The 24,108-nt window shown below is 37.5% G+C and overlaps 1 protein-coding gene across 1 annotated transcript in view; it reads right to left on the reverse strand.

The window, feature by feature from the left end:
* The window catches only part of EFHC2 (EF-hand domain containing 2), a 169,013-nt gene that overhangs the window by 46,653 nt on the left and 98,252 nt on the right, over positions 1-24,108 (reverse strand). Inside the window, exon 11 of the mRNA XM_032475272.1 lies at positions 21,817-21,947. Coding sequence (XP_032331163.1) covers positions 21,817-21,947 — 131 coding nt within the window. The remainder of the gene's footprint in view (positions 1-21,816; positions 21,948-24,108) is intronic.

The following is a 24,108-nucleotide window of genomic DNA, read 5'->3' on the forward strand; positions in this document are numbered from 1 at the left end:
TACTTGAATGAAAAACAGCCAGGTAGGGCTTGCCTGATGGTGGCCCAAGTGTCATTCCCCTCCTGCTTTGTAGTATTCTCTCATTTTACATCATAATTTCTACATTATAATTCTCCCTCTGAGCAACTAAAAATTAGCATGTAGTTACTGTTCTCATTTTTTTAAACAAAATTTGGACTCTAATTAAAGAAGAAAGCCTGGGTGGCACTAACCTGGTCATTTGTTAGCAACTAATGACCACACAGTTGCCTTGCTTTTAATCATAGAAACTTCATTTAGAAAAGAGACCATTAGAACATTGGAGTTTGGATGAAATAGTAGTTTCACTGTTAATGATTTACCCGCTCCCACAAGAATATAATCATGGAAAAAGAAATAAAAGAAGCACAGTATAAATATATATGTATATATAAAACCTCAGAAAAAGAGTTGGTCTTTTTTCCACTCTTTAGAAACATAAGAAATAGTCTATCTGTTTTGGCACAACATTATATGGTTTATTTATTCTAAAATGCCAAGAATTTTTCTAGCATCCCATAAAACTCAAGCCTGTAAGAGTGGATATGCTTCAAAAATAAAGAGAAAAGCCTGAGAGTTATTAAGATTTTTAAATAGCGGGGTTGATTTTAACTAGGTCTACAAGAGCAAAGCCAACTCCACTTCAGCACAGGTATTAATAATGATGTGACATTCCCCAATAATGTGTCTAATCTATACTTTGTCCAGTGTAATTTTAGAGAGTCCATATGGCATGGAAGAGAAATTATGTGTGGCAAAATGCTAAAACTCAAACTCCTGGCTGAGCTTGCAAAAAAGGAGAGAAAATGTCCCATGTACTAAGGCAAGGAGGTAGCTGGTACAGCCAGAGAGGAAGGTGTACAAGCTAACAGGGTGGCACCTGGGGGAAGTAGGGATTGAACACCATTAACAGGTAAGAACTTGGATTTTAATGCTCACTCAGGTGCAAGAGACAAGGCCTCTGGCCAAGGAGAATAGCAATTTGGAATTCCTACACATGAAACCTGTGTATAAAGCTAGAACTGTAAAAGGCTGCAATTGAAGTAAAAGAAGGATTAATAAACTCTAACCATGGGCTAAGAGAGATGACAATGGACCTTTTCTCTGAGTCTTTGCATAACAAGGGAAGGAGAAAGGAAGGAAGGAACGAGAGTAGATAGATTACCTAATAGAACTCGAAAGTCAATATTCTGCCAAATAAGAATTTGTAGTACAAATATATTTTACCCATTTACTATAGAAAGCTCCAAGGCAATAAATTGACATCAAAATTAAGATTAAATTAAGTTCAGTTTATAAGCTAGCCTGGAGAGGCAAAATCAATACTCTGGAAGTTCTACTGCTGAATGCTAAAATTAGTAGGTGAAAGCTTGATGAAAAGCAGAATTTGCATAGTCTCAAAGTATTGCCCTTGAAGTACTTATTCACTGCAAAAGGAATGATAGTAACTTTAAAATAGAGAAATCTGACAAATACCATCTTAATAAAGTGGTTAAGGTCAATATCACCAGTAATAAGACATGTCAACATCATGAGCCCTTTGATATGATGCACTAAGAAAGACACATCATTTCTGTAGTATTATTGCCAAAAATGCATAATCTTAGTTCAACCACAAGAAAACATCAGAAAAATCCAACTTGAGGGACAGTCTGCAAAATAACTGATTCAAAGAACGGATTCAAAAATATCAAGGTCATCAAAGACATGGACAGACTGAGAACTGTTATAGAAACAACTAATCCAATGTGGGATCCTAGATGGGATCCTGGCAAAGAAAAAGAACATTGGTTAAATTCAAATAAGATGTTTATAATATTGTCCTAATGTTAATTTCCTGGTTTTGATAATAGCGCTGTGGTAAGATGCTAACGTTAGAAGCTGGGTGAGGGGCATATGGGAAGTCTCCATACTACTTTGGAACTTTGCTGTTAAGTCTACAATTAGTTCAAAATAAAAAGGCTTAAAACAAAATAAAAAACAAAAACTACTCTGAGAGGCCCACCCAAGCAGCACAGGAACACTTCAGTGGAGGAAGAAAATCCAGTTTAAGATGAGCTTTGAAAACATAAAAGGAAATAATCCACCAGGAGTGAGAGTCAGCAGATGTAACAGAGGGATTAGTACCCCATGAATTTGGGACATCAGAACAAAAGTCAGTAACAGACTATGAAATTATTATGTTTAAAATTATAAAAGTGCTAAAGTGGAGAAACCAAGAAAAGTACAAGATGCCATGGAAAAGAATAGAAATACTTACACACACATATACACACATACAACTAAATAGCACTTAAGGAATTGGAGGGCACAGCCACTGAAACAATGAACTGGATGACAGATCTAAGGAAAATTCCAAGAATGCAGCAAAGAATTAAAAATAAATGAAAAGAATGAATGGGAGGTTAAAAGATATGGAAAAGAAGTTTGACAAGTAGTTAAGAGGAAAATAAAAATTCTCAAATTAAAGAATTACAAATAATCCCAAGACACACTGCAATGAAACTGCAAAAAATCAAAACCAAAGGCAACCAGAGGGAAAAAAGACATACAGCTACAAAGGAACAATTATATTAATAAGAGACTTACAACCACAATGGAGAGCAGAAGACAATAGAATAATACCTTCAAAAGGTCAAGAGAAAATAACTATAAATCTAGAATTTACCTAGTTAGATTTTAAAAGAGAAAAATAAATACATTTCAGAAAACAAGATTATTCATTCCCAGAGTTACAAAACAAGTCTCAAAAATATCAAAGAATTGCTATCATGCATCATATTCTCCAAGTGTAACAAAAAGAGAAAAAAGAACTGTAAGAAAGTTAACGTCATACACATTTAGAAATTTAAAAACAAATAATTAATTGGCCAATTTTAGGAAATATTTACATATGAAGGACAATAAACACTAAACACACTAAAGCCAAAGCAGTACTTACAAGTCAAATTAAAGCCTCAAGTGCAAGTGCATTTCTTAGAAAATAACGACTGATAATCAGTGAAACAAATGTCCAACTCAAGAAATTAGAAAATAAACACAGAGAAAATAGAAGGACGTAATAAAAATAAAAATAAGAGTAGGAATTAATGAAATAGAAGACAAAGCAAAAAAAAAAAGAATTAACAAATTAAAATCTGGTCCTTTTAAAAATTAATCAAATGATGCTAGTGAAATAGTAACAGGGCTAAAAAAAGGTGATGCATTTTAAAAATGAGATAAATAATAATTTTCAAAACGAACTCAAGAAAAAACAGATATCTGGAATAAGATATCCACCCACAGGAAAAAAGGAAGGGCTATCTGGTTTTTCACACAACTTCTACAAAACCTTCAGAGAACTAATAATACCTAACCTTTACAAACAGAGAGTGAATTTTATGAGACTATTATAAAACACTGATATCTAGACTGGACAAAGACAGTATGAGAAAGACATCCATATGAACAAAGATGTGAAAACCCTAAATAAACTATCTGCATCTACCAAAAACCTATGACAAGCAAAGTACTTAATGGTGAAATATTAGAAATATTTCTTTTAAAGTCAGGAAAAAGATAAGGATATCTGCCATTACTAGTTACCTTACATATTACATTGCAGCTCCTAGTCAATATAATAAGAAAAATAGAAAGAAATCATATGGATTAAAAGGGAAGCAAGACTGTCATTATTTGCAGTTCATATGATATGGTCTAAAATAAAATCCAAAAGAATCTACAGACTCTGAGGACTCAAAAGAGAAAATGAGATCAGCATACAAAAAAAAAATAGTGTTCATATACACCAGCAACAACCAATTAGAAAATGTAATTTTAAAATTAAAAGGCAATATTTGCAATGGCAGCAAAACTATACAGTATTATAAAACAAGATACACTATATTCATGGATGGGAAATCTCTATTTCATAGTGACAGCAATTCTGCCCCCTAATTAAATTCAGCAGAAGTTCAGTCAAAAATCCAATCTGGCTTTTTAAAGAACTAGAAAAATTGGTCATAAAATTAATATGGAAAATTAAAAGCCTAAGAATAGTCAGAAGAAGAAAAATTAGAACCCTGCTATACATCACAACTTACCATGATGCTACAGCTATACTAACAAATTAAAATAGGTGGACTAAGCCATAAAAAAGAATAAAATAATGCCATCTGCAGCAACATGGATGGACCTGGAGATCGTCATTCTAAGTGAAGGAAGCCAGAAAGAGAAAAATACCACACGATATCACTTATATGTGGAATCTAAAAAAAAAAAAGGAGACAAACTTATTTACAAAACAGAAACAGACTCACAGACATAGAAAACAAACTTCTGGTTACCAGAGGGGGAAGTGGGTGGGAAGGGATAAATTGAGAGTTCAAGATGTGCAGATACTAACTACTGTATAGAAAATTTGTAAATAACAAGTTTATACTGTATAGCAGAGGGAATTATATTCAACATTTTGTAGTAACCTATAATGAAAAAGAATATGAAAACGAATTTATGTATGTACATGTATGACTGAACTATTATGCTGTACAACAGAAACTGACACAACATTATAAACTGATTATACTTCAATAAAAAGAAAAAAACATCCACAAAGGTCAAAATTAAAACAGGTGGTACCGGCCTAGGGATAGACAAGCAGACAAAACAGAGAGCTTAGAAACAGATTCATATGGACCATGAAATATGTCAGATATGTCAATACAAACCATTGAGGGGAAAAAGGGTAGACTTAAAAAAAATTTTTTTTAATTTCTTTGGGGGGAGGCAATTAGGTTTATTTAATTAATTTATTTGCTTTATTTTAATGGAGGTACTGGGGATTGAACCCAGGACCTTGTGCATGCTAAGCATGTGCTCTACCACTGAGCTACACCCTCCCATCAAAAAAAGGATAGACACAATGCATGGTGCTGGAACAACTGGAAATTCATATGGTATTCATAATTTCTTAAAGAGGATGCAAAATTCACAAACCATAAAGGAAAAAAAAGTACATAAAGTCATTTATAATTAAAAATTTAAACCTCCATATGACAAAAGACACCAGTCACGCAGTGCAAAGAGAAGCCCAGACACAGAATATATCTGCAATGTACATAAGCAACAGAAGACTCACATGCAAAATGTATCAAGAACAAAGCAGTAAGACTTAAATCCCAGCAGAAAAATGAGCAATACGCAACAAATGAAAATATAAATTGGTGCTTCCACTTTGAAGAAAAATGTAACAATCCTTAGTGAAGCTGAAGATACTCAACTTCACCATACAGCTTAGAGCCCAGCAATTTTAGGTTCCTATTCTGGAGAAACTAGCACATATCCACAGAGACACGTATAAGGATGCTTCCTTGCAGCTGTCTGCAATAGCAAAATAGCTGTTCATAAGTATAAGAGAGTGAAGAATGATCCCCAAAGATATCATGTCCCAATTTCTGGAAACTGTGAAGGTGACTTTATTTGGAAAAAGGATCTTTGCCAATGTGATTAATTTAAAATCTTGAAATAGATTACCCTGGATTATCCAGGTGGGCTCTAACTGCCATCACATGTATCCTTAACAGAGAGTGGGAGCGATTACACACACACACACACACACACACACACACACACACACACACACACGATGAGGAAGTGATGTGAAGGAAAAAGCAGAGACTAAAGTAATACCACAAGCTAAGGAATGCCTGCAGCCACAGAAACTGAAGAAGCAACAATCAGATTCTCCCAAAGAACCTCCAGAGGGGCATGACCGTGCCAGCAACTTGACTTCGGCCCAGTGATATTGATTTGGGACTTCTGGCCTCCGGAACTGTGAGAGAATAAATTTCTGTTGTTTTAAGCCACTTAGTTTGTGGTAACTTGTTACAGAAAACTAATATAATAAATAAGAAATTGGCAAACTGTAGTTTATTCATAAAATGAAATACTACAAAACAATGAGAATAAATGAACTAAAGCTACATGTACTGACATGGGAAATAACTCAGAATCATATGCTGATTGAAAACAGCAAGTCACAAAAGGATATATACAGTGTTTCCCATTATGTACATTTTTAAAAGCACAAACAATATTATAAATTGTTTATGGATACATATGTATGTGGAAAAAATTAAGCGTGGGGATTACACATACATCTTGATACTGGTAAGAAAAAGAGATGTTAGGGAAGCAGGCATTAGCTATATATCCATTTCTTACTTAATTTTTAAAAGAGAGATAGAAAAATGTAGAAAATGTTAACTTTCATTCATTCTGAATAGTGGGTATATAGTGTCTTTCAGCACATTTTGGCATATTAAAAATTTTTTAAATTACCGTTTAAGTTTTGAAAGAAAGAATATCAGTTTTGGAATCAAACAGACTTAGCTCTGAATCCCAGCTCTGCCCTTAACTACCTCTGTGATCTTGAGCTGACAAATGAGTGCCTTGTAGGATTATTTTAAGGATGAAGTGAATTTTGTATAATTGTCCAACACAACCTCAAAGACTAATAGCAAAGTGTCCCAGGTGGGAAAGACTGAGGTCTATGAGAAAGCTTAGTCCTGCTGGTCAAGAGAATTATATACAGCAGTATTTCCAAAATTGTTTGATCAAGCAGCACCACTTTATTAAAATATTTTTGAACAGTCACCCTTTCTCTCTTTCTATATATTTATCACTTAATAATAATATGCTTATGCTATTGTACTTTTATATATGAAATATATGCAAAATAATTTTAAAAAATTAAATAAAAATAAATGTAAATCATGGGAAAATAAATATGAATAATGGAAAAGATCATTTTCCATTATAATGGAAAACAGATTACCAATCCAGCCTCTTCCTTTTTACAAATAAGGAAATGAAACCCCAACAGGTAAAGTGATCTGGTCACCATTATAGGAAGACAACTCATTCTATGAGGCTTCATGAAAATAGAGGCAAAAACTCCAAACAAAATTTCCACACACCAGAAATTGACACAACATTGCAAACGGATTATAACTCAATAAAATTAAAAAGACAAATTTCACAGATCAAATACAACAATTATAAAAGGGAAAACAACATCATGACCAAGTGAAGTTTATCCCAGAAATGTAAGCTTTAACATTTGAAAATCAATCAATGTAAGTCACCATATTAACAAACTAAAACAGAAAACTAATCCAATCATTTCAATAGATGTAGAAAAAGGACTTGACAAAATCTAATACTCAACAACACAGGAATAACAAGGAACTTCCTCAACCTGATAAAAGAGATTTACCAAAAACTCTTAACTAACATTACATAACGTTAAAAGATCAAATGCCTTCCCCTTAATTTTAGGAACAAGAAACTGATGTTCTCTTTTGCCTCTTCTATTCAACATTGTACTGCTACTTCTAGCGAGTGCAATAAAGCAAGAAAAATAAATCAAAGGAACCTAGTTTGGAAATAAAGAAGTAAAACTGTCTTTATTAACAGATGATGTGACTTTCAATGTGAAAAACCTGTGGAATTTGGGAGTTCGGGATCTGCAGATACTAATGACTATATATAAAACAGATAAACAAAAAGGTCCTACTGTATAGCACAGGGAACTATATTCAATACCCTGTAAAAGCCTATAATTAAAAAGAATATGAACAGGGATATATATATGTGTGTATATATATTATATATATATAACTGAATCACTATGCTGTACACCAGAAACTAACACAACATTGTAAACTGAATATACTCCAATAAATAAATAAATAAAGATCAGAACTGGAAAAAAAAAAAAAAAACCTGATGGAATGAAAAAGAAAGCTAGTAGGACAAATAGGTGAGTTTAGCAATGTATCAGGTTATAAGACCAATATATAAATATCAATCCTATTTCTATATACTAGCAATATACAATTGGAAATTTAAATTAACAATAATATAATTTATAAAAGCATCAAAAATATGAAATGTTCAGGGATAAATCTGACAGGAGATGTGTAAGACCTGTACCCTAAAAACTATACGTTATTTCTGAGACAAATTAAATCCCAAATGAATGGAGAGATATACCATGTTCATGAGTCAGAAGACTCAAATACTATTCACAAATTTATCTACAGATTGAATGCAACTGCAATCAAAATTCCAACAGGGTTTGTTGTAGAAACTGACAGGCTGATTCCAAAGTTCCAAAGGAAATACAATGACCTAGTATAGCCAAAATAACTTTGAAAGAGAAAAACAAAGTTGGAGGACTAACACTATCTGATTTCAACACTTATTAAAAAGACACAGTAATCAAGAAAGTGTGGTATCAGTGACAAGATAGGCAAATAGATCAATGGAACAGAATAGAAAAAGGCCCATCACATATGGACACTGATTTTCAACAACAGTTCAAATTCACGTCAGTGCAGAAATGATAGATTTTTTTTCAACAAATGGTGCTAAAAAATGCTTATCTACAATATAAACAAACAAATAATACTTCAATTCTTACTTCAAACTACAAACAAAAAATTAACTCAAAGTGGATCGTAGACCTGATTGTAACACCTAAAACTGTAACGCCTCTAGAAGAAAACACAGAAGAAAACTTCTGTGACCTTGGATTAGTCAAAGATTTCTTAGCTGTAATACCAAAAGCATGATCCATAAAAGCAAAAACTGATAAATTAGACTTAATCAAAATTTAAAACTTTTGCTCTTCAAAAGACACTTTTTAAAGGAAATAAAATAAGCCATATACAAATGTAAGATATTTGGCAATCATATATCTGATAAAGGACTTGTATCCAGAATAAATAAAGAACTCTTAAAACAGGAACGAGAAAACAGAAAACTCAAAAAATGTTTGGGAAAAAGACCTGAAATCCCCTCTGGCTTCACCGAAGATTTATGGATGGCAAAGAAGCTCATGAAAACATATTTAACATCATTAATCATTAGGAAAATTCAAACAAAAACTACAATGAAATACTACTACACATCTATTAGAATGGCTAAAATTAAACAGACCAGACCACCAAGTATGGTAAGCACATAGAGGAACCGGAACTCTCAAAGACTCTTCATAAAAATGAAAATGATACAATCACTTTAAAAACAATTTGGGAAGTAAAAAGCTGAACAAACTGAAAAGTCAACATTTCTCCTTAGATCCATCAAAGAAGGGAGGTCACTGGGCAAACCACTGTCCCTCAAATTGGAAAGAGAGATAGACAGGCAGATACAGAGAATCATGACTTATCAGAGCAGAAACCCACAAGCAGTAACCTCTGTGGGAACCAGTAGCAGGGTAGGAAAATCTGAATTGTAATTGATGAATTTCTGGAGGCTCTGTGTGGACAAATCTAAGAGATTAAAAGCTCCATGGGAAGCCAGTCTTCAAGGGAGTCCCATACTTTAGTTGAGTTTTATCTCCAGGAGCTAAACCAGGTTCTCACAGAGAACACAGAAGAAAAATCCCCTGTGGTTTCTGGCAGAGGGGGAAAGTAACCATTTTCAAATACACAAGAGCATTCTATTCTTCTTAATAAGGCTTGCTTTCAAGGGAAACCATTTTGTCGGAGCCTAACCTACTGAGTGTTATCAGAGCCTAACCGACCTGGGAGAAGGGAAATACTCAACTTCAGCCGCCTCTAGCCTTCCATATGTGGGAAAGGAAATATCCAAATCTAGCCCCCTCCAACCATCCTGTCCCACCTAGAGGGGTGGGGAGGAAACTGAAAGGTACTTAAGAAGTTCAAAGCTGAGGGACACAGGCACATTAAAAAGACTGAGCCCTAATCCCAGCGATAGAGAACCCGTCCCTTCCCCCTGCACCTTACCACGACATCACCAAAAGCTTATTTACCAGTTTCTTTTAATCAGTACATCATGTCCGGCTTTCAACAAAAATTTACAAGGCAAAAAATGCATTTTGAAGAGACAGAGCAAGCATCTGAACCAGACTCAGATATGGCAGGGATGTTGTCATCATCAAGCTGTGAATTTAAAACGACTATGATTAACATGCTAAGGGACTTTATTTCTCCTTCACCTCTAAAGTATAGTTTCACAGGATACAGAATTGTAATTTGGTGGGGGGTTTTTTTTCTGACACTTTAAATATTTCACATCACTCTCTTCTTGCTTGCGTGGTTTCTGAGGAGAAGTAGAATGTAATTCTTATCTTTGCTCCTCTACAGGTAAGGTGTTTTTTCCCCCCTCTGACTTCTTTCAAGATTTTTTCTTTATCTTTGGGATATTAGTGTAGTGAGGATGCTTCAGTTCTCAAGAAGTGGGAATGTACTGCATAAGGAAATTGTTGAAAGTATAAAAGATAAGCATTTCAGTTTCTTTTGCAAAGGAGAATCTACAATTTTAATAGTCAAAACTATGCCAAAGAATAAGAAGAAAATGAATGGGTAAGGCATTGTCACTAATTTAATAAGAATTTGAAAAATTCTTAAACTTTTCCATTTCAAAATTATATTTTAAAGCTCTGTATTTTTTAAGTTTAATATAAAATATTCCGGCATATAATAGAAAATTTTCAAATACGCATTATAAGAATTTAAGTAAAATAAACCTTCATGCTTATCCCACAGCATATACAAAATTTAATTTGTGATGAATCATAGACTTAAAAAGTAAATGCTAAAATCATAAAGCTATTAGAGAAAAACAGAAGAAAATATCCTGGTGCCTCTGAGGTAGCCAAAGACATCTTAAACAGATTACAGAAAGCAATAACCTTAAAAGACTGAATTTGGACTTCATCAAAATTTAAAATACATACAGTACTCATCAAAGGACACCACTGAGAAAGTGAATAGGAAAGCCACAGACTGGGAGAAACACATTTGCACAATGTGTATCTGACAAATGATTAGTATCCAGGAAATATGAAGAACTCCTACAACTCAGTAATAATACAACAAAGAACCAATACAAACTGGCAAAAGATTTGAAAAGATACCACAAAAAAAATATACAAATAGCCAATAAGCACATGAAAAAAGTGCTCAACATCATGGGTCATCAGAATAATACAAATTAAACTACAGTGAAACACTACTACATGTCTACCAGATAGCTTAAATTAAAAGAGCCTAATAATGTCAAATGTTGGTAAGGTTGTGAAGCAACTTATACATTGAATGTAAACTGGTATAACCACTTTGGTAAAGGCTCTGGCAGCTTCTTAAAAAACTAAACATATATCTATGTCCTAGCAATTCCATTTATAGTTATGTAACCAAGAGAGAAACATTATGGTCACAAAAATATTTGTACAAGAATGTTCAGAAATTAGAAATAACCCAAGTATACGTCAGCAGGGGAAAGAATAAACAAACTGTAGTAGACTCACACAACGGAATACTACTCAGCAATATAAAGGAGTGAGTTACTGATACATTCAACAATAAATCTCAAAATCATACTTAAGAGAATCTACAAAAGAATACATCTGTATAATTCCATTTAAGTGAAATTCTAGAACAGGAAACAACTATCTACAATGAAGAAAATCTAAAAAGTGGTTGCCTCTTGAATGGGGGATGTGGGCAAGGACTGAATAGGATGGGGTGTGAGGGAACTTTCTGGGGGATGTTAATGTTGTTATGTCTTAATATGGATTTGGGTTATAGAGGTGTATGTGTTTGTCAAAATACATCAAATGTACACCTAAAGTTTGTGCATTTTATTGAATATAAATTTCACATCAAAAGGAAAAAAATGTAAATAAATGATAAGCACACTGAAATATTTAGAGAGAAGTAACTGATTTCTGTGATTTTCTCTGAAATGTAGCAAATTAAGATGGATTACTGGAGATGGATAGAAGGGTGAATGAATGGAGAGATGCATGGTAAAGCAAATATAGTAAAATATTAATGATACAATCTAAGTGGTGGGTATGTGAGTGTTCACTGTTCAGTCCTTTCAAATTTTCCGAATGTTTCAAAATTTTCCTAAAATGTTGAGGGGAAAATAAGTGGGGAAGACTTTGTTGCTAATTTTGATAAGAAAAGTACAAAAACTACTATTCCATCCCAAAGTTAATTTCAAAGCTCTGGAATTTTGTAACATAAATATAAAATATTCTGGCCCATAATGTAAGAATTTTAAGTAAGCACATCAATAACTCTAATCAATAACCAGAGTAGAGCATCAAACTCATACCCTGCTCTATGACTCTTGACTTTTGCTCAGAACATTCTGCCAGCATTTGCCATTAGTTCTTTCTGAAAACTGAAGCAAGAAATAAAAAATGTTCAGTGCTCTTTGTCCAAGCTTTTTGGTTTTATTTGCTTGAGCTTTGTTTTTATCTTTTTAATTTTTTTTTTTTTTTACAATTGCTCATTGTTTAAAAAAATATCAAAGAATGAGGCAGCTTGGTGTGTAGCCTGCTAGGATTTCTTCAGAGGATACACAATCTTTGAAATATTTATATAAATATACATGCCCATATAACCTTTAGATTTCTGGCATAAATAGGACCATATTATACAGACTTCTGAATTTTGTTTTATCTACAAAACAGCATGACATATATATGGTAGCCATTAGTGCTGTTTATCTAACATCTGGTTTCCCCCTCTCTTCTGAATATATGGGTGGGGCCATGTAACTAGTACTGGACATTGAATTGAGAGTGTAAATGACATGTATTTCCTCCCAGTGGAAAATTTATTGGGCTTGACCCTTCAAAATTCTCTTCTCTTTTTGGTATATTCAAGGTAGTGGCTATTCTGTCAGCTTCAGTCCCTTAGTGGCTACTATGAACAAAGCTCCCCCTGACAACAACAATGGATACACAGAGTAAGCAAGAAACAAACTTTTGTTGATTTAATTCTCTGAGATTTGGGAGTTAGTTGTTAATGCAGCATTACTTGACCAATCCTAACTAATACATTGACCATTTCCCCAGGTATGCATATTTGGTCTGTCTCATTCTTTCTAATGGCTAAATAGTACTGTCTCAAACCAACACAGTAGAATTTATCCAACTATTTCCCTATTGTTGGGTATTTGATTTTCCCCCCCAATTTTTGCTATTACAAAGTTTGCTGCAATAAATACTATATGTATGCACACACATACACACAATCTGTTACAATCCACTTGTCAAGTTTTTCCTGAATAAGTTTCTAAAAGTGCAATGCCTAGGTAAAAGGGTCTAAGCATTAGAGAGATACTGCCAACTGCCCTCCAAAATGCTGAACCAATTTAAATTCCTATCAGTAGAAAGTGAAAGTATCTGTTATCACACGTGCTCATCTGGAGTCAGTTATATTATTCTTTTTAAATGTCATCAATATAATATGTGGAAATTATATTTCATTGTTGTTTCAGCTTGCACAATTATTGGGCTTCTTTTCATAGGTTTAAAGGCTATTTATATGTCTTTGAGAACTGTTTGTTCCTGTCCTTAACCCATTCCTGTCCATTGATTTTAAAGGAGTTTTTCCTAAATCCTTAATGTAAATCCCCTGGTTCTTATACTGGTTGTAAATATTATCTCTCAGTCTGCCCCTTGTTTTTTTTTTTTATTGATTTATAATCATTTTACAATGTTGTGTCAAATTCCAGTGTAGAGCACAATTTTTCAGTCATACATGAACATACATATATTCATTGAGACATTTTTTTCTCTGTGAGCTACCATAAGATCTTGTGTATCTTTCCCTGTGCTGTACAGTATAATCTTGTTTATCTATTCTACAATTTTGAAATCCCGTCTATCCCTTCCCACCCTCTGTCTGCCCCCTTGGCAACCACAAGTTTGTATTCTGTCTATGAGTCTATTTCTGTTTTGTATTTAAACAACAAAAACAAAGCATAAATACAAAACAGAAATAGACTCACAGACATAGAATGCCCCTTGTCTTTAAAGTTTTTTTTTTTTATCATATTTTTTGCTACAGAGAAATAGGAAATGTCCTGTAGTTAATACAGTCAACTTTTCCTTTATGGTTTCTGGAAACTGTGCCCTATGTACCACAAAATAAAAATGTATTAAATGTTTCCCAATCAATTGTCACTAAAACCTTTATTATTAATCCATTCTTTGCCCACTGATTTGAAAATTTCTCCATACCTTACAATAAAGTTCATAAAAATGAGTCTTTTTATGGGCTCTATATTGTTTCACTGATATTTTAGTTTATTCCTCTATCAGTACATTACAGTGCTTTCAAATATCTATAAATTAAATAAATTCTAGAATCTAGACTTTAATATACTTCCTTTTCAACTCTTTTTTCAATCCCTGATTTTTCCTGAGGGACCTCACAATCAGTGAGCCAATTTCTCTCCCCTAATCCTCCAAAACAAAACCAAATCTAACAACAGCAGAAACAGACTCACAGACATAGAATACAGACTTGTGGCTGCCGCGGGGAGGGGGGTGGGAAGGGATAAACTGGAAATTTGAGATTTGCAGATACTACTACTATATAGAAAACAGATCAACAAGTTTATATTACATATAGCACAGGGAAATATATTCACTATCTTGTAGTAGCTTATGGTGAAAAAGAATATGAAAATGAATATATGTATATTCATGTACAATTGAAGCATTGTGCTGTACACCAGAAATTGACACAACATTGTAAACTGACTATACCTCAAAAAATAAAATTAAATTAAAAAAAATCCAACAACAGCAACAACAAAAACCCACATTGTAATTCTGATTATAATCTGCTTCAAATCTAGATTAATTTGGGCAGATTAGAACTTTTTAAATAGTGTCTTCCCATTCAGAGATATAATAAAGTCGTAAACTTATATTCGTTTTAGTCTCACACACTTCTTGTCGAAGTTATTCCCAGGTATTTCATAATTTTTGTTGCTATAGTGAATAGTATCCCCCACTGCATAACATTTCCTAACTTTTATTACTAGTATAAAGTAAAACTATTGGTTTTTATGTGGTTTTCTTATATTTAGCTACTTTCCGGAATATTCTTAATAATTCTAACCATTTTTAAAATGAGTCTTTTGAATTTTTAGATACACAATCACATTTGGGTTCTAATTTAAAAATGAGCCTTCAGTTCTATTTTGGGCTATTACACAGTGACTTCTAAATGCCTATTTCCACTACACCAAATAATGGGATTTTATGGCTGGAAGGGACCTTATAATGATCTAATCCAAGGGTTACCTGGTAAAGTTCCTAGTTGGGTATGCAGGTAAAATAAACAGGAAAAGGTATAGACAATAAGGAATTGTAGAGACTGGGGGAAAAATACAGAGAACAGGCACGGTGTGAAGAGAGCAGCTGCCACTCACCACCAACTGATTGTTGACTTGGGGAAATGTAGGCCCAGTTTCTATTTTTCAAGAGGAATCAGAAAGATTTGTATGTTTAAACTCCTAATTTTAAAAACACTAAACAAAAGCCAAACAAACTCCAATTGCCAGCTATCAATCCATGAACTTGAAGCTCATCCAATGCCTCATTTAAGGCAATTTAAACTCAGAAAGTTTAGCGATTGCAAAAGTAGTGGCATACAGAGGAGGACTTTGTATTTTGTTTAGCTGCTTGGGTGGATCAGAACAGTATTTGTAAAGTACTAAAACTAGGCAAGTGGTTTTGCTTGGTTTGGTTACAAACAAGGAGTTTAGTCCCTAATGTTGACATTTTATGCCCCCTGTTTGGCTCATCTTGGCTTGCATTTGTTGTCATGGCAAATGAAATGGTACCTTTTAACTCACCCATCTCTATCTGAGGAAGTTACCACATTATATTCTCCCTCACCCCAACATGGAAGTCAGAGCTCAATTTCCCAGCCTTCTTTGCAGTTAGAAACATGCAGAAGACCCAGGCTCTGCCAGTCAGGGAAGCTTACATGAGACTTTGACTTGGAAGGGATTAACAAGAAAAAACCAGCTAGGTGTAGGCCACATTTGGTGTCAGACGGGTCCAGCTTTCAGGGGTAGCACAGGATACAAGGTTGCCAAAAGTGGTGGTAGCGGTGGTTGTGGAAAAAAATCACGTTCTTGGCAGCAGTGCACACGCAGCGAGTGTGGGCGATGCAGTAGTTTAACAGAGGCCATCTTCTCATCAAACAAGTTCTACAGCCCAGTTCTGGGCACTGCTCCTAGAATTTAGCCTCAAGCTTGTTTCTCCAGCCCTTCCAAGGATACTGTGAACCACCCAGGATCCTTTTAATAAATTCCTTTTCTGCTTAACTAGCCAGAGAGGATTCTGCTCTTTAAAACTAAGCCCTCACCAATGCAAACAACACTATCAAGCAGTGACAGAATCAAATCAAAGATCTCGGTCTTTTTGATTCCCAGGCCAGCACTTTTCCTATGACATCGCGTTATTTATATTTAATGGTTTTAGGAACGTTCAAATGCTTTTTTCCAAAACAGATGCTGAGGCTCGCATCTCAAAGATATGGTATGGACACTGTCAACGTGTCTGTCTGGTTCATGATGAGAGTACATGTTTGAGTGCTTTTGGAATTTGTTTTTGCTTCTGTTCATATACATTCATAGACTCGTGGTTTCTTTAAAAGATATCAGACTTACAATAAAAACACCAAAAACAATGTACATAGAGTTGTTCAAAACAAGATAGAGCAAAACCACATAAAAGGAGAGATAATTGTCTGAGATAAATCAGGATGAGATCATTACAATGTCCTAAGCACTAAATTTACAGTCTTCTTCCTTAAAGTAAAGACAGTAATGGAGTGGATTATATAACCGTTTCCCAACCTTGGTCCACTAAAAACGATGTTTATTTTCCACCTTCATGGACTCCAAGTTTTTAAAGGGTTTCTTCCAACCTCATTTAGTAAAAGAATATTTTCAATGATTTCATCAAAAGTAAACACACAACTTACTGAAATACCAAAAACAGGACATAGATTCCTACCACTATTTTTGGTGACTTTTTCGAACTATTCCAACTGTTGGGATAATGGGTTTTCATTTTCTAGTGTCCACTCTGCACTATAGTGTGCTTCAATAAGAACTTTACACGCATTATCAGATTTATTCATCACAACAGCTCTACGCAGTAGGTATTATTAGCATTCCCATTTTGCAGGTGAAAACACTGCTCGGCAACTTACTCAAGGCCATCAAACTGACAAATGCCAAAGCTGAGATTTGGATGCAAGTCTACAAGTCTAAAATCAGATCTATTTACTGCATTATATACTACCTCTCTCAGGAAGAATTTGAATTTTATAAAAAAGAATTATTTCCTCGAGGCTCTAAATCTTAGAAGGAATGTGTTACATGGATGCTCACAGGAAATCTCCTGACCCTGAAATTGATAATGGGGGTCTGAGGAAGAACTGTGTAATAATCTCCTGCATTCATTGAGGCCTGAGCCACAGGGTGCTGGAGCTATCTGGGAAAGACCCAAGGGTGAACCAGGCATGGGCCCTACCCTCTAAGGTTGTACTCAGGTGGGAAAGAGAGGTGAACACAGAAAACCAAAATACATGCAGGCTACACGGGGCAGGTGTTATCTCTGATGGGAAGGCAGGGGCTCGGGAAGGTGGCCAGAGGGAGGGACTGGCCACGTCTTCCCTGGCATGAGGCTCTCACTGCTGCTGTCAGCTGTGGTTCAGAGTCCAGGGCCCACATCAGGAAGCCTTGCCTCGCCCACGTTCCAAATTGCCCAAAACACTAGCCCTGCTAACCCAGCCCCTGGCTGGTTCCCTGCTGAAATCTGCCCATTAGGTATCGAGGCTCTGAGAAAGGCTCTTTGCACTGTCTTCGATAACAACCAACAGCTCTCTTAGGCCAATGTGACAGACCATGACAAAAGGGTCCCAGAGAAATAGGTCCAGCCTAGAGGCAGAACCAGTGACCCCCACAAGGCAGGAGAAAAACCCTGTCTCATCAAATTGCCTTCTGGTTCCACTTGCCCCTGTACTCCTTTAGGTCAATTTTGAGGCAAATATCTCAGGAAGGCCCACAAGTTAATCATTTATCCATTATCAACCGTGGCATCGTACGTTGAGACAGTTTATTAGCTCCCATCCGCAGGGTTTCCCTGAGAAGAGTTACACATCTCTGAGAAGAAAGGAAATGCCCAGGGCTTGGACCATTGCCCAGAGCAGCAAGCCCGGGCCATGGGTCCCCTGGTACGTACCGAGAGTGCCAGGCATGTGAGCCGGGGAGAGAACCAGGAGCACAGTGGTGAGTGAAGCCCTGAGGCCTACACTGCAGTCCTGCCCCTGCCTGCCCACTCTACTATTTCAATTCACACATTTTAAAAAGGGAACATTTTACAAGTGTATTTCTAAACCTACATTTTAAGAGTTTCAGAATGTCAGCGCCTAGAAGGGGCTTTAGAGACCATTATACGGGCAAAAGAGTGAGGTGCAGGTAGGGGAAGTGAGTTGCCTGAGTCATCTGACTTGCAAGGGTCAAGCTCTCCCTGACTCCCCTATAGTCAGAGACTGATCACCCTTCCCCAGTGCAAGGTAATCAATTATTTACTTGTTTGCTGCAAACTTTAGACATAATGTTCCTTGAGAAATAGGACCATTCATTAAATTATTCAACAAACATCTATTGTACTTGGCAGGCGCCAACTGTGGAGACAGGGAAGTAAACAAATAACTCAACAGGGGCTACCAGTGGGTAATATGTGAAAAGCATTTAGCACGATGTATGGCCCATAGAAAGTACTCGATAAACGGGCACTTTTACAATTCTTTCAGTGAGATGGGAAGAAGGCAAGAGATGTAGGCAAGGGTCAGATCATGACCAAACTTACACGAAACACTGAATGATTGGGAGCTGTCCTAGAGCACAGGAATGACATGATCAGATTTTGGGAAGGTCACTCTGGCACAGCTTTGGAGGATGAAAGGTAAGAAAAGGAGATGAGTTATGCAGTTCTCAGGAGAGTCCAAGGGAACAGAGGAAAAGTTGAATGGCAACAGTGAAGCTGGGGATGAAGAGAGGGAGTTTAAAAAGTGCAATTTTCAGAGGTTGGGAGAGGTCAAGAGAGAGGAAAGAAAAGGCAGACCCTGGCCCAGGCCCTGGGGACAAGTACAGTGGCCTTTACCAAGATAGGATCCCCGGCTGCAACTTTATGGGAGAAGAAAATGAGATCAATTTAGGGAACGTTATTATGGGATGCCCAGACGTCTGAGGGACATCCAAAGGGAGATGTCCCGGAGGAATGTGTATTTCCAGATCTATGCTTCAGGAAAAAGGTCTGAGCCTGAGGAGCTGAATGGAGAACTCAGCTGTCAGCTGACAGCCAAAGCACTGAGGGCTGGATAAAATGCAGCCACTCAACAAATATTTATTAACACCCTCCTATCTGCCAGGCACTGTGAAAAGTGATAAGGCTAAAAAGCAGGAAACGAGGAAGAGAAGGTCCCTGCCCTCAAAGTTAGGTTCTGGTGAGAAGCGTCAGAACATACACACAGAAATAAAAGACAAATATGAAACTGACTATACTTCAATGAAAAAAAAGAAGACAAATATGAGCTAGTAAAGGCTCCAAGCACAGATTTAAATTAGGATGTGGTGTGACAGCAACTGGCTATGTAGTTCCTTTGCCTCTGCCCAGGAAAGAGTATAAGGCACGAAAAAGAAAGCTGAAGACCAGAGCTAGGGACCCACAGCTGTGGGCCAAGCACAGAGGCCCAGTGCCCGACACCGGGCGTATCACATGCACCGGGACATCCTGACTCCTGCTCTACACACTCATCTGGAGAGAAGGACACCACCTCCAAACCAGAAACTCCAAGAAGCATTCTCACATCTCATCATTCCATTCAGCAACTGAGATACGTAGTGAGCCCGGCACTAGATGCCAGGTTGAGGGTGGTGAGCTGGGCCATGGAGGTCCCTGCCCCTCAGAAAGCTCACATTCTAACAGGAAAAGACACAGCCAAGCACACACACACCAAGTCCAGGTATCTAAACAAAGTAACTGTAAGTTGTGCTAGGGCTGTGACAAATATAAACAAGGGGCTGAGTGGTCTACTGTACAGAGAATAGTCAGAAAGGCCCTCTGAGGGAGTGGCATTTATAACGAGTCCCGGAGTTTGCCCTGAGACAGATGGTGGTGTGGGCTCTCCGAGCAGACAGAACTGTGTGTGCACAGGTTCAGAGGAGGGAAAGAGCTGGATGTGTTTGAGAAACTGAGTGACAGCCAGTAAGGTCAGAGGACAGGGCTGCAGGAAAAGAAGGGATCCCACTGGAAATACAGAGCCACAGCCCTCAAGGCTGCAATGACACGTATGGAACTTATTGTAAGAACAATGGCCAGCCACTGAAGGCTTTTTCAAGCTGGGTACAGCCTGATCTGATTTCCACCATAAGGAATTTCTGACCAAGAGAGGGCCTAATTATCAGGAGCTGGTTCTTTCTGAGCATCCGGTCGCCTTCCAATCACACAGTGTGGCCGGCCTTTATTCCGCCTGTGACTAGGGTCAGGCTTCCAGCCGTAGAGCAATCCTTCCTCCTTGGATCTTCTGCCTGGCCTAAGTGCTTCCCCCGAAGCCCCACTAACTCACTAAAGTGTTTCCAACAGGCTTTGCGAGAGTACTGGGAGAACGGACGCTTTTGTAAAAGAACACAAATTAATAAAACGTAACCATTCCCCCATTTCTGATGGAAGTGTCTTTTCTCCTCCACAGCTCTCCACTAGCCCACGGCCTGAGCAATTGTCTTTGCTCTTTACCCTGCCTCCATTTGTTTTCCAAACGGCTGTGAACATGTATACTACTCTGAACACTAACAAAGAACCATAAATTCTTATTGATCCCAGAAGCTTGGGCATTCGAAACAATAAAAATATGTCCTCTGAGTGCTGCCCTCAAAAGAGCATTCTGGAGACACAAAAGAGCTTTGTTCAAACAACAAATGAGCTTTGGGGACACTCTGGGCCTAGTGGTGGGCTCAGGTCACCAGGTACTGATGCAGTAGGCGACTTCAGCCACAAAGTCAGACCTCCCTGTCACACTCTCCTGGGCTCACATCTTCATTTCTCAGCCACATCTTGACTGCATCAAGCCGAGTTTCCTATATAGCTTTCAGCCGCTATTGTTTTCAGGAGCTAGAATTCTCAGCCTAAAGAGAAAGTCCTCTTTGTCCTCCATCCATGATTTAATTTACATTCTCCTGAACGCTCCATTCACTTTGTTTTCAGGCTAAGAAGTCTCACAATTGTACCAGAGCCTGAATTTGAATTTCCCTGTGTTTCCGCTGTTTGGAAATTTGCCTCGGTCAGTCACTGGGCGGTCCTAGAGTTCAGCTTAGTCTTAGAAATATTATAAGAAATCATGAATAATGATTTTCTCTATCTACGGTCATATATTTTCCCCTTCATTTCTACACTTTTTTGTCTTTCAAAATACACAGATGTGTGTGAGCGCATATACACAGAGATGCATGTGTATCACCTTTTCTCTGATAACCGGTGAACTTCCCACTGTCTTTTCCAACTGGATCCCATTCCTAGGAAGATGTCCATCCTTTGTTCCTCTGATTTCAGAAGGGTGCTCTTAGCTGCACTGTTTTCAGCCTTTCTCAGCTGGATGCACCCTTTTCAGGCATTCCCATGATTCTTAACACCAATGCATGATTCACAACACAATGATTCACAGCACAATGTGTGTCTCTCTGTTCTCCCCTATGAACTTCTTTTATATGCAAATGTATACAATTTACAAGACATGGGCAAAAGCTGACCATAAAGTAATACGAATGCAGAGAAATGCCAATTTCTAATAAAAAATCTGTAGTAAATCCGTTAAGAAACGCTGGGGAAGAAATCATTCTTTCTGTTCTTTGGACAACCTTGCAAAGAGAGATTACTGCTAGCAGAATATGGCTTACCTGAATGTATTATAATCTACCATCTTCGTGTGCATACAATCCGCAGCTGTAAATACCTGCTTGAGCTCTCTGGATTTTGATTCTTCTTCCTTTACTTTTTGTAGGGCAAGTTCAATGTTGCTGAAAGGAAACTGGAAGGGCGAAAAGAAAGGAAAGATACTTAAGATAGGGAGCCCAATCTTTCTGATGGCCAGCAAAGCAACCTCACACTGTGAACCTGAACTTGGCTGGGTCTATCTTTCCATAGAGACCAACACAGAGAAGACATGACTAGGTTTGCATGACTTCAGCTAAGGCTTTAGGACAACGAGTGACATTAGCACAGAACCAGATCCAAGGGACAATGAGCCACACAAATCAGAAAAGAACTCCCTGTTTCCACCTCAGCCTCCTCCCTTTAACCCCTATATGTTGGGAGATCCTAATGGAGAGAATGGGGACTCAAAGTTGAATAATGGGACCTCCATTTTCTCTAGCTCTTTAGAGTGAGCCCACAGGAACTGCTGGCCACCAGGCGATGCACCGAACAGAGCAAGGCTGGGTGTCAAAGGTCTTACACACACTGCAGGCCCCTTAATGCAACCCTCCAGGCAGCCTCTAGTTCCTCTGTCCTCTACTGTGATTTGGTTTTTGACTCTATAAGAAAACTTATTCAATCCAGTAAAGCATAAGGCTGTAAATAATTACAGCAAAGAGCTAAAAAAGGAGAAGACTAAATAGGAAAATAAAAACATTGAGGGTAACTTAGCATAAAGCTCCCTGTCTTCCACCAGGGGGTTTGGTACCTATTGCAGCCCCCCATTCCCTCCCTTTTTTGCATTTCCTTTCATCTATTTCCATGATAGGATCTCGTAGGTCTTTTGAAAAGACTCCTCAGACTGATACTAACCTTTCTCTGCTTAGAGTGTCCTTGTTAAGGGTGGTTTTAAAATAATGCAGTTTTCACTTGGGATGCTGATACCAGATAACGTCCTACCCTGCTTTTATCTTTCTAAAAGGAGAAAAGCCCTTTGTGTCGTGTGTTGTGTGTGTGTATACATATATACATTTTCTGTTAAAGTACAGGTTTGCCCTGTGTTTGAAAATGGAGCTCTAATTTATAATAGCTATTGTAAATCATACACTGACTGGGTTTGCTATGGGTCACATAGAGCTAAGCACTTAGCACATAATCGCATCAAGTCTTCATAGCAACTCTCTGAAATAGGCACTGTTGTTACTTCCACTTTAAGGAAGAGGAAAGTGAAGCTCAGGGAAGAAACGTGACTAAGGCTCCTCAGCTCATAAGAAGTCCGGTTTCCTAGCCAAGCCTGCTGGTCTCCAGAAATCTAACTGCCCTATTATGGAGCCTCTCACCTGAATTCAGGGCTTTTGAAGAGCTCCCAGGTCATGGTTTTACGCTAACCCAAGTTCCTAACGCTGCTAAATGGAGAGATGGTGTGGTGGCCCCAGAGGGTGCCCAGGGCTGCCATCGAGAGAGACCAGACAGAGAGGAGCGCTGTTAGCTGACAGCCCCCAGCTGCCGTACCTTCGGGATCAGTGCAGCTGAATTTCAGAGATCCTCCAGGGGACACACTCGCCCCAGACTGTTCCCATCCAATTACTGAGCACGGAGGTGGCACTGGAACTGGGCCACTCCTGCCTGACCTGAGACTTCTCTGCTACAGTCTGTCTTCCCATCCTGCCCTCCTTCCTTCCCTCTCCTTTCTCAGGGGTCAGACCTCCATCTCAGTCTCCTCACCCGCTCCTGCTCCCTCTCCCTTTATCCTTCATTCACATTTCCCCCAATACATCTCTTGCGTGTCTAATTGTGTCTTGGTAGCTGCTTCTCAGAGGACCCAAACTGGAACGGGTAATGTGATACACAGAGAGACTGATCTTAGCAACTCACCCCTGAGCATTTTATATATAAATGAAATGGAATTAGCACTGTGTATGTGTATATAGATAGACAGATAGATAGATTAGATTAGATAGATAGATAATTGACACATAAATATAATTTACAAGCAGACTTTTAAAATTGTTTCTAGATAGATTTTTTCAGTATTAGGCAATGGTTCTGTAATATACACGTCTGCACACCGAACTAGTCCACTTAGAATCAAGACTGTCCACGTGTTATTTTTACTGAACAGCACTGCTATAACAGTCTTCTTAGTAACAGTACCCATCTGCCATCTTATTTCAAATGAAAACACTCTTTGAGCTCACTGTTGCCAATTTGTCCTTGAAGTCTCATTTAGGCCTCAGGTGGCTCCTCTTATGTGAAGTTGCAACCCCAGCAACTAT

This window comes from Camelus ferus, chromosome X (genome assembly GCF_009834535.1).
Source record: "Camelus ferus isolate YT-003-E chromosome X, BCGSAC_Cfer_1.0, whole genome shotgun sequence".
NCBI classification, from domain to species: Eukaryota; Metazoa; Chordata; class Mammalia; order Artiodactyla; family Camelidae; genus Camelus; species Camelus ferus.